The sequence below is a fragment of the Clupea harengus genome, chromosome 4 (assembly GCF_900700415.2).
Source record: "Clupea harengus chromosome 4, Ch_v2.0.2, whole genome shotgun sequence".
Classification (NCBI taxonomy): Eukaryota; Metazoa; Chordata; class Actinopteri; order Clupeiformes; family Clupeidae; genus Clupea; species Clupea harengus.
In genome coordinates, this window is record NC_045155.1 from 18621597 (window position 1) to 18639010 (window position 17414).

General features: G+C 43.9%; 1 protein-coding gene across 4 annotated transcripts in view; it reads left to right on the top strand.

The window, feature by feature from the left end:
* The window catches only part of LOC105889852 (neuron navigator 1-like), a 93060-nt gene that overhangs the window by 51923 nt on the left and 23723 nt on the right, over positions 1 to 17414 (top strand). For all 4 annotated transcript variants that reach the window (XM_031566564.2, XM_031566565.2, XM_031566567.2 and 1 more), the window contains exon 8: positions 15065 to 15203. In XM_031566564.2, the coding sequence (XP_031422424.1) occupies positions 15065 to 15203 (139 nt within the window). The remainder of the gene's footprint in view (positions 1 to 15064; positions 15204 to 17414) is intronic.

The following is a 17414-nucleotide window of genomic DNA, read 5'->3' on the forward strand; positions in this document are numbered from 1 at the left end:
AATGAGAAGCAGGCTGAACCAGCTGAGGGTCAACGTCATTTACTTCTCCTGAGGTCAGGTTGAAGATGACAACCCCCTATTGTTTGGTCATGCACCAACCTGCAGAGAGCACTGAGCAAGTCAGGCGCTGTCATTACTGAGGAATGCCGTTCGACTGGAGGCCCCAATCCGACCGACGCGCTCACTGTGTTCCGTGTTGTTTTTCAGGTAGATTACACAGAGAGAGAGAGAGAGAGAGAGAGAGAGAGAGAATGTGTGTGTGTTTGTGTGTGTGTGTGTGAGTGTGTGAGTGTGTATGCGCTTGTGTGTTTGTGTGTGTGTGTGTGTGTGTGTGTGTGAGCATGCGCTTATGTGTGTGTGCGCGCTTGTGTGTGTGTGTGTCTGTGTGCGTGTGTGCGCCCAGTATCTGACTTTACGTGCTCTCTTACAGGTTGAGCACTTGCAAACACTTGCAAATGTCTGTTTGTCTTTGCTGGAGGTTATGAGCTCATCCCGTACTGTCTAAAGGACGATGTGGAGGCCGCTTGAAAAAACCATCCCTGTGGAAAAAGCCACGAGCTGAAACTCGAACATGTTATTATGCAGTCTAGTGCTGAAATCACCATCTTCCCCCAGATTGTACTTAAAAATCAATTCTCGCTCTCGACGAGAGACAGTGATGACATTCTGTGGTTATTTCATCACTCTGCTGCTTTAGTCATTAGCCAAAGAGAGAGTGTGGCAGCTCTTTGGTCATCCCCAAAATGGACCCACCCTTGAGATGCTAAAGCAGGTAGTTAATGAGGGAACACATGACCTTCCTTCCCATACAGTGTAGAAAAGTCAAAGGCACATCTAGGACAAAAGCAGTCTCTGGTTTGTAGTCTGGAAAAAAAAAACACAGTCTTTGTTCAGAGATAAAAAGGCGGCCAATTCAGATGTTCAAGACCCAGGCCCTCCACCTCTTTCTGAAGTGCATCAACTCACGGCCAGCTAGCAGGGGTGGGCCTGTTTGCGTCACAGGCTTTTATTACCTTGACCCACTCGTACTGGGAGTGCATCTCTTTTTCTGCATGACCAGTCTTTATCTTGCCTTAATCCCTGCCAAAAATGGCCCAGAAAGAAAAGAGGGAAAAAAATGCTTATGTTTTTTCCGGAATGATCCGGAAGGTGGTTAATCCCTTCTCGGCTTACCTGAAGCGTCTGGAGAGGGAGAGGGAGGGAAAGTGCAAGAGTTGACTAAACAGCGATTCCGCTAATCTCAAGGCTGTGTGCGTCTGTTGTCAAGCCAAGCAGGCCTTCAGGAAACCTTTTGTTGATGACGATGACAAACTGGGGATCAATAAGAGACAGAATCCCCTTACTGCCAGACATCAGGGGGGCTCTGAAAAAAGGTTAACGTAGTTAGGCTTTGACCTCTGCAATCATAACAAACCCTTCCAGACAAAGACCCTCCTACCTAATTCAGGGAAGCGGGTCTTTCAGGCTACTATCCATTTTCCTTTCACTTAAAAATGACCCATGTCCTTATCTTACATAATGTAAACTAATGATATCTCCTTATCTTAACTCCTTATCTGAGAAATGAATAAAATCCCCCCAGATGACAAGTGTGCGATATAAAATCAAACTGCCTTTAGTTACCCCACTTGGCTGGTGATGTGGAGTCTATGAAATAAACAAATGAACTCCATATCCCTCCGCAAGTTTTCAGCACATTCCAGATTCCCGCGAGCTCCTCTTCTTTCTCTCTTTTGTTCACACTGAGTAGCCTTGAGTGGAGTCGCTGGAGGACCCCCTTGATTTATTTTTTCAATCTATCAGGCCAACCGTTCGGCTTAGTTCACCAGTAAGCTCAGGGGAATTTCTTGACTCCATCAAATATGAGGGGGTCAGAGACAGGGTAACTGGCTGCAGCTTGAGTTCGGGCTTTTCAATGCAGTAATGGCTTCAAAGGATTAGTCAGCCCCATTCAAATATTTCCCCCTAAATCCCGTTGTCAGCCCTCAGTGTTTGGGTGGCCGCGTGTGATCTCGTGCTCATGAGTAGGGAATAGGTTGTTTTAAAGCATTGTGCTGTTTATTTTTTTATTTTTTTATTTTTTTTACAGTGGACTCTTTGTGGTCATAGGTCCAGACGTTTGTGTGGAGAAAGTATCCAGAAATACAGCTGAAATATCTCAATGGCCCGACGCTATCTTTTTACTGCCATAGTCATAGAGTTGAATGCAAATATGGGAAGAGAGAGAAAGTGAGAGAGAGGGGGAGAGTGAGAAAGAGTTAGAGAGAGGGGAAACGAGAAAGAGTCAGAACAAGAAAGGGAATGAGTAGTGTGTAAGAGTAAGAGAGAAAGAGAGAAAGAGAGAGAGAGAGAGAGAGAGAGAGAGAGGTAGATATGGGGGAGACAGATAGCTGGAAAGGAAGGCATTTAGACAGACAGACTGACAGAGAGAGAATAAAAAGAGAAGTATTGAGAAACAGAGAAGTAGAGATGGAAATGGACAGACAGCTGGCTATGTTGGCAAACAGACAGACTGAGAAAGAGAGTGGAATAGAGGGTGAAAGAGACGGGGGGAATGCAATACAGTTGGAGAGAGAGGAGAGTGGAAAGGCAAACAAACAGGCTGCAGAGTGAGATAGTGGAGAAGACCCAGTGACAGAGTCGGGCCGAGGCTCTGCGTCCCTAAACAATAAGGTGTAAAGAGTGATGAAATGCGTCAGAAGATGAAGAACGCCTCGGCCGTGTCCCGCTGGGCTTTTCTGTCGACTGCTGCGAGTCAGTCACGCACCTCCCCGAGCCACCTGTTTGTGTTGGCCAGCCCAGCGACAGGCCAGCCCTCGCTCAGTCACTTGCGCACTCGCATCCACAAGCTCTCGGCTTACACATGCAAGAAGAGGAGGTCTCTTCTCCCCCCTAGCACTTACCCAAACTTCAGCTCATGCAAAGGGGATTTGTATGGGACGATTTCTTGGTAAATTGTAATGTTGAAGTGTAGCTGTTTTTTTTATTTCACTTGTGGGTTATTTTCTGTCATTTTACTGTGGAAAGATTGTGAGTTTGAGGGAAAAAAGGCCGTCTGACACACTTGTTAAATGTGCGCTAAGTAAGTTTACAGTCCAGTGGTGGAATATTTTCAGCTGTCCTTTGCTTCAGAGAATCTGTGCCTCTTTTGAAGTTGTATTGTTTCTCTCTCTCTTTGGAAAATGGTTTGAAAGAGTTTCATTTCAGGGGATCAAGTGGTTTTGTGCTCAATTGGGCTATTTAACTGCTTTAGCTCAGATGGCCTCGTTTTGTTAGCTTTAATGTAATTTCAACAACTGAGCAAATCACATTATGGATTTCGTTTTAATGCCCGCTAACATTTTAGGTTTCATAAAGTCCAGGAGCTGACAACATTGTTATTTCTCATTACAAGCAGTGTTTGAATTTCTCCAGCTCTTCACTTGCCTTGTCTTGTCTTGTCTTGTCATTGGGGATCTCACCCCTGTACAGAACAATGACAGCAGTCACCTCCAAGTGGAATGAAATAAGCCTTGACTGAATGCATTCCACACAATATCAGATGTATGCAGTTTTGAAGGAAACTGTGGTCTAGCCACTATTATCCTGCCAAAAATACACTCAAAAGACCTAATGTCCATAGAGGAAAACTAACAAACCCAGAGATAGATATACCTTTACCAAAAATAGCCTTGTGACATTCCTCACATGTTCTGCTCTACATAATACTGTTCGCCAAAGTAAACAAGTATTTAAATGAATACAGCCTCAATTTCTTTGAAGTTCACTAAAGTTCAGTCCATCCTTTGTATAAACAAACAATGGGAGCATTAATGTGGTAAGTGAATGCTTCTACCCCACTTGTCTTATCTCTGTGTCTGTTATGCTAAACAGTGCTGATAGGGAAATGATGATACAGACCTATATGTGCACAGCCACTTCCTATTTATGCCAGCGACCAGGTTAAACAAAAACACCACAGTGGAAAACACTACAGTTCAGGATGTATATCTAAACTGAAAATTATCTACTTAGACTTGACTTGAATGCAAGAACAGATTGGAAAGCTTGAAAATGGTACCGTACAATCCCACAAAAACTAAAGTGGTCTGAACATGTGACAAGACAGTCTGTATGAATTTGCATGTTTAATAGGCCAAAGAAGCGCATGGCATACGATTGAGAGCAGCTATCTACTCAGGCAGAGCTGGCTGCCCAGTCTGTCTGAACTCAACCTTGGCCTCATCTTAACTGTTATGGTTCAAAATGAAATTGGCCAAGGAAAGCATACCGAACCCAAAGAGATTATGGCCGTGATAACATTCTCAAAAGCAGTCTATTCGGACCGAGGGGGCAGGTTCTGGTAAAAGTTCACTTTGAAGGATTGTGAGGGAACATCTCAAGTGATGAAAGCTTTTTCACATAAAGATAACAACATTTCCTCACATCTGGAGAAAGACGGAGATGTCCACGGGGGACGTTTGGACTAAGCAAAACGCCACAGGTTTAAGTCAACAACAAAAAAGACTTGTCTGAGGTATGTCTCAGGCTGACATGTTTTTACAGTAGTCAAAGTGTGGAAAATACTGGAAAAGACTCCAGTGTATATTTCTGCTCTACGTGGTTTTACAATGGGATACATTGTGTGCCGTACATGGGTAGCATGGCAGAGGGAGAGGCTTAGCTTGTTCCTTGAAATGATACGTGAGGAAAGGTGCGTGTGTACGTCTGTGTGTGTCTGTGTCTGGGTGTGTGTGTGGGTGTGTGTGCGTGTGGGTGTGTGTGTGCGTGTGAAGGTATCTTAACTCACACTGAGTCACACATGGGATACATCAGTACCACACCAGAGAGAGGGACCAGTGGAGGAGTCCCTCTCCACCAGCCTGCATCACGGCTGGTTGAGCAGGGAACGGATGGGACAGAGCCTGTGGAGCAGGCCAGTGTTTGGGGTGCTTAGGCTGGCGTTTTAAAGCCTGTGTTGCCAGGGGGGACAGATCCCTGAAAGGGTGGGAGAGAGTGAGAGGGGAGTAGCCATGGCCTGTGCACTAGATAACACGGATGAGAGTTCCCAGATCTCTTCCTGGCTTCTCCGTCCCTGCTTTCATCTTCACCGTGGTGACAGGTTCCCAGGGTAATCAAAGGCTCCTGGCTGAACTGGGCTATTATGCTGAGCAAGGGGCCGTGACAATCGCTACAGTTGCTAATTACGTTAAATGCGGTGGCGGTTTGTTACTCTGGTTAAAACTAAATCCAGGGGAGGATGGGAGGATTGTTCTGCTCTCGTGGTCATCGATGTCAGGGGTCAGTTTTGAGGGACATCTAACCATTGTGTTCTACAGAAACAGGTCCATTTAATTAAACTTCATTTGGCAAGGAAATACATTTAGAATTAAGTATTGCGTAAGATATTGAGGTGAAGCTCCTGAAGCATAGATGGTACATCACCCTTAACTTATGCAGACTCCCTGTCCTGTTGATCCAGGCTTGTCAGTGGAAATGTTTTGACCGTAACCCCTTGCTAACCCACAGGGGTGGCACTTAACGCCCAGAGGCAAGTGAAGTCATTGATTATGCACAGTCACTCTTCCCAGACTTCCCTTTGTTCTTGATCCCCCCTCCCTTTCTTCGGCCGTACCAGGCAACCAGGGTAGCACGGGCACGGGCTACGCACACCTGCAGCCCTTGTGTTCAAGGTTACTGCCAGCACACCAATCAGTTATGCCACTCACACACCACACACCTGGCCGGGGACAGCATGGCACCACCGCCACCCAGAACTGGTGGGTGCAAGGGAGGGTGTCTGAAGGAAGAAGTCCCTCTTTGTTGCCATTTGCACAGTCTTCTGTTTGTGGGAGGGATATTCATGATCTCTTCTCACCCGTTCCAATAGAGTCTTAACTTTCTGAAGCTGCATGGTCAATAGCAGGCTATTGATTTGTCAGATAAAGGCTAGTATTCACTCAGTGCTGGCGAGCCACATAAGGGAAAATGCACTCCATTTTCCTCCCTACCCGAAATGACATCTGACCCACGCCACGCTTGTGTTACAGTATTCTAACTCTTCTTATGGAAATGTCTTGCTTACCGCTATTAAAGCATGTGTTGAAATAAGAAAATAAATAAATAAATCAACGAAGGACGCTATGTTGTCTTCATAACGACTGAAGCGACCTTTTCAAACTGAAGTGATATTTCATTATTAGAAAACTGATGTCTCAATACGGATGGTTGCGTGAAAGACCTCGGTGTGCGTTTTTAGTGTTACAGCTGGTTGCGATCAGGCTGGAGGAAGAGAGGCTGGGTTGAATAAGGGGGTGTGGGCTTACCGTTCCTCCTCTCTCTCTCCCTCGCTCTCTCTCCCACACATACTCCCCAAATGTGGGTCGGGAGATTGGCGCTGCGGATTCTCACTGAATCCTAACAGGCGGAATCTGAAAATTAAGCAGCGCGCTTTTCGGCAAGGAAACGTGGGATTTTAAGGATTGTAGCAGGCAATGTCCAACGCGAACAAAGCAGAGGGATAACGATGAGTGGGCGAGTTCTCAATGGAAAAGTGCTGCAGCTCCCGTCTCAGAGAGGGAGGACAATGCATTATCTTTCAAGGTAAGGGAGGCAATACAGGTTATTTATTCTTCCCATCACATAGTTGGAGCATGAATGTGGCTGTACTCCACGTGTGAACAAAGCAAAGCTAAATGTCAGTCAGGGAAAAGAAAGCCGGGTAGCCTATTAATAATGCTGTCTGTGACTCGGTGTCTGCTGCAGTGGACCAGTGGCTAGTAACCTATATTAAACCGCAAGGTGTGCGAGAGGGGGATTTCATTGATAAGCATTTAGATCATTAGTAGGGCATGGTGCAGATCAACCCTGCAGAAGCTTTATGTTATACAGTGACGTTTTGTTTGCCGATTTAGCCACTGGAAAGGGCATTTTTCAGTGACTGTTCAAAGTGGATGTACATGTTGGTTGATAGACTTCGGCTGTAGGTTATGGGTTAATGAGTTAATAAATACAAACTATTGGTTCTTATGCGTTACATTTTGTCCTTGTCTTGCCGTTAAATGCTCATGTGGTGTTTATTGGCTAACTTAATATCTGACACATTAAGATACCACACAACTGAAAGGCACACATTGTTACAGTCATTTTGCATAGGCATGAACATCTCATATTCTGTATTTTAGAGGTGATTCAGACAACCGGGAATTAATTGTGACTATTTTTAGCGGTTTGATTTTCTGGAGGGATGGTGGTCAGTCACTGTCTGACGATGCAGGCAAAGACGATGAATGTGAAAGGGGTGTGTAGTGGGGGGGTGCATTGCAGTGGGGGTAGCGGATTTCTCACATTGTTGCGGAAGTATTTCTATTGTTTTGTGATGGAGATGCCTTGACAAGTGTTTGTTTGTTACCCATTAGGCGTAGGTTGTGGTGTAAATGGAAGACTGATTAAGTCTCAGACGGTGTTCTGTAAAGTGACCTACATTTTAGCGGCCGCAATTGTGTCAATGCACCCGGTTCTCCAATTGAACGTGACTGAGGTGAACTCCGCTGAAATGCAGTCTCACGGCGATGGCTCACTTAAGTCACACGAATGATATAATGAACATCATATGACATGTTCTTCTTATATATGTGTGTATAGTAAGCTACTCAGTGCAAGCACAAATCATATCGTCATAATTGGTTATAGGTGCGTTATAGGCCTACATTTAGGTAATCTTGTAATATTCTGACCTAGATGACAGACGGTGGGCCCCCTCTTCATCTCCATTAGACCTCATTGATTTTGACCTTGGAGCTCTGTGTTGTTTTTGCTTTTTCTGGGTGGCTGACCCAACCATCGACCCTTTATGTAAACCCATTAAAACAAAGACAGCTGATCGTGCCATTAGCCATAGTCAAGGCACAGATGCTTCCCAAGTTCTGATAGAGGGGTGGTGCGGCAGCCGTGGCTCATATCAATAATCTCAAGAGTTTTGCCTTTTTGCCAGCTGGTCAACTCGTTTATCTGTTTAAGTTGGAATGTTTTGTTGAGAACGCATTCAGTCGAATAGTGCCGCTGATTGTCGATGTTGATGCGAGATGAAGCGTTCTTCTTACATCTGTTATTTACCTTTAGTCTTTTATCTTGTAACACTTACTTAGATTCATTCACAGTTGCTGCTGCCAAGTAAAACAAAATGTCTTTGTCAAATGGGGAAGTTTGAGAGACTAGGGATCTTGCTCACTTGACCCAGGCTTGCTTGTTTGACATAAAAGGAAGCTGCATACCCGGATAGTGTCAGTTAGAAACCTGATCCGGTTTTGGAGCCTGTTTTGCTGCTGATTTGTTTATAGCCTAACCGTTTTATGGCTAGGAGAGGTTTTGTGCTGCAAAGGGATCATGATGGCCAGTGCAGACAGTAGAAGGTCAGTGACCTTTTGTTATGAGAATAACAAGACTGGACAATGCATGTTTGCTTGAAGGGGTTGTTCCCCTAACACATGTACACTAAGAGAAAGTTTTGATGTCAACAGGTGGAAAGGGGAAGGAGGTAAAATGTCACAACCTCTGATTTTCACAGAGGGTTTCTTTGGTCCTTTTATTATTTTCTTGGTCATTTTGTATTATTTCTGGTGAGACATTTTGCATTATAGCCCTTTAAACATTGGGGTTTGCACACCGTCCCTCATTTGTGGTCAGGTTTGGGACCACATTAGGGAACTGATCATATGAAACCACTGGATCTGAAGTGGTTTTAAATATGTTTACATGGTGCCATTGTGTGCTTGGTGAAGTTTCCCCAAGATTAGTGAAGGTCTAACTGAACCACTAGCAGCCAGTGTCCTGCTGATGTGTGCCATTCTCATTCTAATTAGCTGGTATCCTGTGTTGTGTATTGACCTCATGCAGGTCATTGTTCTCTCTTTTGTGGAAAAAAACTCCCAAGTGCTCACAACACAGATCGGTGTGAGTTGTCGTGTTGGCTAAAGTTTGTCCTGTTTTTCTTGAAGCTCTTTTAGTTCCAACAAGTGAATGATGTCTCTCAATTGGGTCCTCATGTTTCGTGCCGAGTTAGCCAGCAGACCTAGCCAAGCATGTTTCTGCCACCTGCACAACTTTCATTTCCAAAAAGTAGACTTTATTCTCATTTAGTGTACTATTCATTTCAGAGGTCAGCCCAGACAAACAGATGGACAGTGTATATTCTGCTTTTATAACTATCCTTTTACATTATATTTGCCTCATTCTGTCAGGTCCCTTAATAACAGACTGGACCTGAGTTTAATAGTTTTGGCTTTCTCGGAGTGATACATGATTTACTGTTAGTTTTTCATACCACAATGGAACTGCATGTATTGTATATTGTAATTACCTGGTGTGGAAATGAACATTAAACACCATTTCATAGCTCCTCTGACATAACTTTTTCACACTGTTGTGGAATTCCACTTGAATTATAGCCCAGTTATTGTTACAGGGGGATCTGGTGTGTGATCCAAACAGCTGGGGCTGGATATTGGGGCTGTGGTAGTAGTGAGAGACCACAGCTGCTTTAAGTTATTTTAGTGAGGGGAGGAGCAGCTCGCTCCATTCAAAAGTCTTCCCTGTCCTTCCCCTGTACTGTTTCCTTGTATTTGAAACAAAACATCTCTCAGCGTTGCCAATCGAAACGTGAGCGTGGCTGCTACATCAACTGTCAATGCTGGATTGGAGCCATGGTAAACACAAACCCCATATAACAATGGCACAGTGTGGTTTGGTAGTTGAAGAGCCACTCCTTCCTTGTTATGTTTTAGAGGTGTTCATGGTTGGAGGGAGGAGGGAGTGAATGATGAACCAACCCAACTATTGTCTGTATCCATTGCTTCCTGTTTGACCACACCTGAGGTTTTATTTTAGAGAGAGTGTTTCTCGTCTTTTCGGAATGCTCTTTGATTGAGCACACCAGATAAGGGCCATTTAGATAAGGGGCTGTTAACAGTCCTAATAATAATATATACTATCAGTTGATTGGTTGGTCTCTTGAGACTTTTCACTTTTATGTTAGTCAGTCTCTAGCTGTGATACAATTAATAAAAACACCATTGAGATAACTAAGACACTATAATGTACCTACAGGTTTTGGATATAGTTTTAATCATTGTCTTTCTGTGTGTTATGACTTTTCCGTGGAGTATGGATGGTCTCAGTATTGTTTTTCAGTATCAGGTCTAGCATCTGGCAGTATGTCAGCAGCTTTCCACCAATGTCAACAAAGGGACTGTGAGAAATGAAGTCTTGTGTCTGCTTAGTTGGGAGTGGCTATCGGGGACACGGGAGGTGGATGGCCAAGGTCCTCATATGAACATAAACTCACATCACCCTTGTCCATGAGGACTAATATTCATATGCCAATGGTTATGATTTACTTCACAAGCTTGGTTGGCCATCTTCAAAGAACAGCAAAACAGACATTCTGGTCACACCCAACTATTTTTCCTAATTTGAAACTGCCGTAACTGTGACAGAATGGTGTATTCTTACAGTGGAATCAAAGGCATCCAAAGGAGTTTAATTGCAATGTCAAAACATTGCCCTTGGTAGACCAAACCAATATCCTGTAGTGCTTCACAATGGGAATCCATCCACATTGTCAGAATTTCATTGGTGTGGACCTGTGTGGAAGAATAATCCTCTGGACAGTTGGAATTAACTGTAATTATGCCGCAATTGCTTAAACCAAACATGTAGTCTTAATCTCTGTTAATCTACAATGGGCAAGCTGTGATGGGGCTATGGTGCGAGGGATTTTATTGACTATTCATCCGCTGCCATTGATGTAATGGAACACTAGATGTACTGAAGGGGGGGGATGTAATTTGTACTGAATTGTGAAAATAGTAGTATGTTATATACATTAATAGTTGTGATATTCAACACATTGAACATGACACTGTTTAACATTCAGTCCAGCACTCATCATATGGTATAGGCAAATGTGAATTCCAAGGTTTCACACATTAAATTGTCATTGAAATGACAGTGCCAATGCTGGCTTCCTAGTCCAAGGTCCCCCATATTCAGTGTTCTGTCAGGGCAATCTGTTCTCTAAGGCTTAACCGGTTAGGTGGTCTTACGACACATATTGGGGACCATCTGTGCTAGTGCCTCAGACACCACACTGTATTACATTCAATACTGAAGAGAAAGCCTTGTGATAGAAAACAAATGATGAACAGAACACCATAAGAAAAGCAGGGAGCACAAGGACTCATGCTGGGTCACATTGGTCTGACAGATACAGTGAACTTACGCCTCTGTCACAGAAGATAGTGAAAGAAAGAGGGAGAAAAAGAGGAACCCAAAGGCTGGGACTGGTCCTCACTCGCTGCATTTGTCTGCTATCTTTTCCGTTGTTCATCTGAAGAATCTTTTTAAGGAAATCTTTTTTTTATTGTATTTCATTATTACTTTCAGGTATGTTTTGACATGAGACCGTTTGGGGAAAAAAAAAGAGCAAATACATCAAGCATATCTATTTATCATAAATAATATTTCAGTAATGGTCTTGTTTGAGTATAGCCCTTTAGCTGTTTGAGCTGAAAAGTATCTCCACTTCCTCTGGCGTTAGATCTAACAGACCTTTAGTTGGACTCGTAGAGAGTCGGCCTTGACAGGCTTCGAGGTATGTCTCCAAGGTTTGAGAGCCAAGAAGTGAGGGGGAAATATATTTGGCTTCTTCCATACAAACGGGAGGTCATAAAATATATTTGGGCTTGTCATCCATACAAACTGGAGGTCATAAAATATATTAAAACATTATTTACCCTAACAGGAAAAAGGGCATTACCTCAGTGAGAAATTGGTTTTGCTTAATCAAAATCATCTTAGATAGATCTTAGAAATGGTTAACAGATACTTTTCCGCCAGACATTGTTTGTTTTCCTGTACAAGCTACAGTAGTTGTAGTAGTAGTAGCAATAGTAGTAGTAGCAATAGTAGTAGTAGTAGTTTGTTGGGCCTATTGCCATTTGTGATGCACTCTTTTCATTTCAGCACAGAAAAATAAAAGGTTGCTTCCATGGGCCAGGTTTAGTTCCCCCCTTAGCAAGCGTAAAATTAGTGTCAGACAGAAACAGTAGTCGGCAAATCAATATACAAATTACACTCCCGATAGCTACATATGGTTTTAGTTCACGGTTCAGCTCATAAAATAGTCATCTGTGCGTATACGGCTTACTGAGGCACGTCTAGTTCTCTTGATGTGGCGCTGACTCCCGCTCTATATACCTTACTCTTGCATCCTCTGACTCAGATAATTCAAACGGGGAAAGTGCTTGTGGGTTTTGTTCCCTGTTGGCAGGCATTAAGCCTACTGTAATTGCTACTGCCTCTGAAATTGTCTGTTGTGTTTGGGAGCCACCCTCTGAAATGGGCGGACATACCCACGGCTGTTTCAGATAGGGGCTTTAAGCTGCAAGCTGAACACTGGCTTGCAGTAGGAGAAAAAAAGAGAGACGAAGGCCGAGTAATAAGCTCAGTGTCCCTCTTTCTATTCCCGTGCTACCCTGCTACTGCCTAGCCACCAAGGAGAAACGGGCAACATGTTTCCTGCCGTTACTGCACTTGTGTGCAGTGTCGTCCAGCTGACTTTGCTAAAGCAGATGATGAATCTATCCAGTGTGTCGTTCTCTTACATGGGCATTGCATCAGTGGTTATCTTATGCAAAGGTTTAATGCAGTGCTCCAATGACATCAGGTCAAACGTGTGAAAACATTTAATATCATGTTGACATATCGTTGTCAACTCAAATATGGTTGACTGCCAACACTAATCTGATTTGAATACTCGCTCAACTCTTCAAATCTTGTTTGCATTTTCAGACATCTGTCTGTGGGAGAAATAAAGGGGGTGAACCAATGGGCATACGGCAGTGATAGTGGATTTAGTTTTTATCTCATTCAGTACCATTGTCTGTCTATCTGTCAGTCAGCCCATTTTAATCGGTCCTTGAATGTGGATCAGGCGTTCACATTGAAAATTATTTCAGTTTAACACAAGCTTAATTTGTTTATCTCTTCAACGACCTCCTGCATAAGAAGAATTACTGTTAATTATTTGTCAACATTACTTTCAGCTGAAGTTCATTGTAATGCAGTTGATCAACATGGAACCAATCTTAATTGGTCATTGTCCTTCAGTATGGATATTGTTGGAGGATAGTTTGTCTAACAGTTTTTTCTAGTCTATGTGAAATAAATATTAGCTTTGCCTGGTAGAGCAGATAAATGCCCTCGGATCACCGTTTAGCTGTACACTTAGTCAATTTGGCTTACATCATGTTGCTATTTATGTAAAAGCTATCAATGGCTTCCTAGTGAAAGTACTGCATCACCGATGGGTCAATTTCCACTGCTAACATCTTGGCGTGGGATCAAAGCCATCTCCTCCTCCGTCTCTCCATGTCTGTGTGTGTGTCTGAAAGGGCATTACTGTGAAATACTATGTGGGTTTTGTTTGAGATTAATGCTGTGGGAAGGGTGGAGGAGAAACATATTTTATTTCCAGAGATGAGGTCATTGTTATAGTAGTGCTGAGCTAGCTCAGGTAGCCAATTTTTCTCCAGAGTCGGAAGTGCAACCTTTGTATTTTCTCATGACCCCAAGTGAGGTTCTTAGCCAGAGTTTAATAAACTACCCCGTAATTAACCACAAGACAGGCCGTCTTGGCTGAGACACTGAGATTACTGGTAACCTAAATAGCTTAGCGTAACTAGACAGTTATTATGATGGTGTTGCTGTGTGTTTTTAAAGGTCTCTTGCTTAGCAGCATGTAATTGAAGTGGTATTGTATTCCTCTGCACTGCTAACTATACAGGGATCATCAAAAGAGGGGAGGTGGAGGTGGACTTAAACAGTGTAACTCAAACCCTAATAATGACACACACACACCCCCCCCCCCCCCCCCCCCCCCCCCCCCCCCACCCCCTACACACACACACTAAGTTCACTCATCTGTCATTCAGGGATGCCCTGAGCAGTGAGATTATGTACTTACCTCAGCTTTTAGACAACCTGTTAATGACACCCTATATTTCTGTTCTGGAGTCTGCCTTTATTCATGGAGCTTGTTATCTAATGTGCAGGGTTTGAAACACGCATTGATGCAAGTGACAGCACAAGTTACTGCAAATAGTTTAAAAAACAAGTGACACTTGGAAATTCCCTTTTCCAGTTTTGATCGGAATGTTGTAGAGTGTTCTTAGGAATACAATCATAACCTTGGCCTTTGTCATTTTCAAGGTGAACCCTCACCACCTCCCCCACACCCATCTCATCCCCAGCTCCCCTTTGGCTATGGTCTGACCTACTCGACCACCCATCTGGAAGAGTCTCGCCTCCCCCCTCATAGCTTCATTGGATCCTCTCAATCCAAAGAGAATTTCATGATTTCCTTGTTCTCACAGAGGGAACATTTCAAACAGGTTTTGTTTTGTTTTGTGTCACTTATTGAGATTTAGCTTCTCATGCTGAGAATAGATTCAGAGACATGATAAGACTTGTTCAATATAATTCACATAATACACCTAGCTATCCTAAAAGTTCAGTGTTCAAAAGCAGTCAGCCCACTGACACACAATAACAGCCCGCATACCTTCATTTCCTAACCTTTTTTTTTTCAGGTCAAAGCGTTGCATCATTCATGGTTCAGTCATTGTGTCTTAATAACGCTAATTTACCAGATGGATGGTGTTATGTGGAAAGAGATCTCATTAGAGGTTATTTTTAGAGAAATCTCTGGTGTGCAGCGCTGTGTCTGTCAAGTGACGGAGCTGTTCTCCAGGCTAGCAGCTCAAAGCCATTAATCAGTGCCATCCAGGCTCCTAGACCCCCAAAATGTCGAATGGTAGAGAGTATAAGATAGTCGCACGCAGTTGGGTCATAATGGAATTCAACACAGCATGGTTCCTGGTTTGGTTTTATAGCAGACTTAAGTCTAGACAAAGAACAAGAACAGCAGTCTTGTTTAGAAACATGATTTAGAACTTTTTGACAATGTCTGATCATCTCTCTTTCTCTTTCCCTCTCTTCCTCTCTATCTCTCTCTCTCTCTCTCTAGCTGGGATGAGAGCAGCTCCATCAGCAGTGGCTTGAGTGATGGCTCAGACAATCTCAGCTCCGAGGAGTTCAACGCTGGCTCCTCGCTCAACTCTTTGCCCACCACGCCCATTGGCTCCCGCCGAAACTCCGCTATCGTGGTGAGTCATCTTTGGCGTCATCTATCTCCAAAAAAAACGCACATTATTTTTACTGGAATGCCTGTTTTGGTTTTCGTGGTATTCGGTGACACAGCTGCAATGTGTTGTATCAAAGGAGTCATATTCAAGATTCATGGATTATTTTCAGGGCCAGCCAAACACGTGTGTGCAGTGTGAGGGTTGTGTGCAGTATCAGTGTTCTGTGTGTGTGTGTGTTCAGTATCAGACATTTAACACGCGATCGGTGACTCCCAGACCAAACATGGCACGAGACTACAAATAGGATGTGTGAGTAACGAACCACTCTCTCCGTGTGGAATGAACCAGCTTAGACTGATGTGATCGATAGTCATCCGAGATCCACTCCGTGCTGTGCTACATGGACAGAAGTATACTGTGTCCCAAGACCTGGGCAAACACACATACACACACACACACACACGCAAGCATGCGCCCCCACACACACACACAGACACACACATACTGCACAGTAGACTGTACAGACACACACACACTTAGTCTCCCTCTCTCTCACACACATAAGTAGAGTAAAATGTACACATATAAAGAGACATCCATATACTGTATACACTCATGTTCTATCTCTTAACCATATATACACTCATGTTCCACCTCTCGACCATATATACACTCATGTTCTACCTCTTAACCATATATACACTCATGTTCCACCTCTCGACCATATATACACTCATGTTCCACCTCTCGACCATACATACACTCATGTTCCACCTCTTAACCATATATACACTCATGTTCTACCTCTTGACCATATATACACTCATGTTCTGCCTCTCCCGTGCACTTTTCTCCTTCCTCTATCTCAAAGACACAACCACACACTCACTCTTGCTCCCTGTCTCACTCAGACACACACACTGTCTCGGGGGTAGTTGTGTTCCATTAGTCAGTGATGAGAGCCAGACTGTGCTGCCGTTCCCCTTCTGACTGCTGTGTGTGATTCACCCCTCACCGTACTGCCGTGATGCAGCCTCGCTGTTAAGTCATCCCGGGACACTGTGATGTGGCCGTCTGATATATGATTGCATGCACCATCTCGCGGCCACCCAGAGCCGAGGCTCCCCTAACATACTCTGAAATATGAGGGTGTCTCCATCTCTCAATTTCATTTTCATCAGGGTCAGTTTAGAATGCCTCCCACTGAAACAGTGTACAGAAAAAGCAGTTTCACACCCACATGTGAATAGGCCCACATATCCAATGTAGGTCGCTGCCGACTGTGTTTTAGATGGTTGAGGCGGTGCAGAGGCTTTCGTCTGTGGCCTGTTTTGCCACACAGTCGTGTGAGCCCATGCCAGTGCTGCTGGAAGTGGGTGGTGTGGCGCTGCCATGGCAACGGTGGCGCATGCGTGGAGCTGCTGGTGGTGCCGGGAGTGGTGCAGGTGCATTTTTCCTCGCTCTGCGGTGAAGGTCACTCCTAGAAAGTGGCGCCATCTGTACCCGGTCGGCCGGCCAGCCCGGGATGCCTCAGGTCGGCTTAGACAAGGCAGGGCAGAGGAGGTTTCACAGCCCTGCTTTTGACCATGAATGGATCATCTTTAGAGCCTACCCTTCACCCTCAGCATGGGGGTGGAACACACAAACGGCAGTCGATTATGATTGGTTTAAATGATCGGGTCAGAGTAGATGTTCCTGGCCAGTACCTTGCTCATACACAGGGACCAGGCACAAGCTTATGGTGCAGACAAATTCTTACCGAAAAATGTAAATCACAATAGTCCTGTGAAAATGTCATGGTGTCATGGTTAAACCTAGGGTTTTGTTTAGTCTGTTTTCTACTTTCTTCAAAATAATATAGATATTAATATGTTAATGTTTCATAGAAGTGGTCATATATATGATCTTTTCTAAATAAAATAGAGTAATGTAAATACAGTGATATCTTAGGAAAGCGTAAAGCTGTCCTTAGGATGGTGTGAAGTTGTCCTTAGGATAGTGTAAAGTACCGCAGTAAGGTCCTCTCAGTCCAAACAATGAAACAGATCTTTCCACTGCTGATTTTCCGTGTATGGCCAAAGCATGACATTTTCCTGATTTGAGTGCAGTAACTGATCCCCATTCATCAGGGGAAAACGCTAAACACTAGATCTGACTACACTGTCAACACTTGTGGTTGATCACGGACACTTGAGGATAAAGCACAGTCCCTCGCTGGTGTGATGCAGAGCA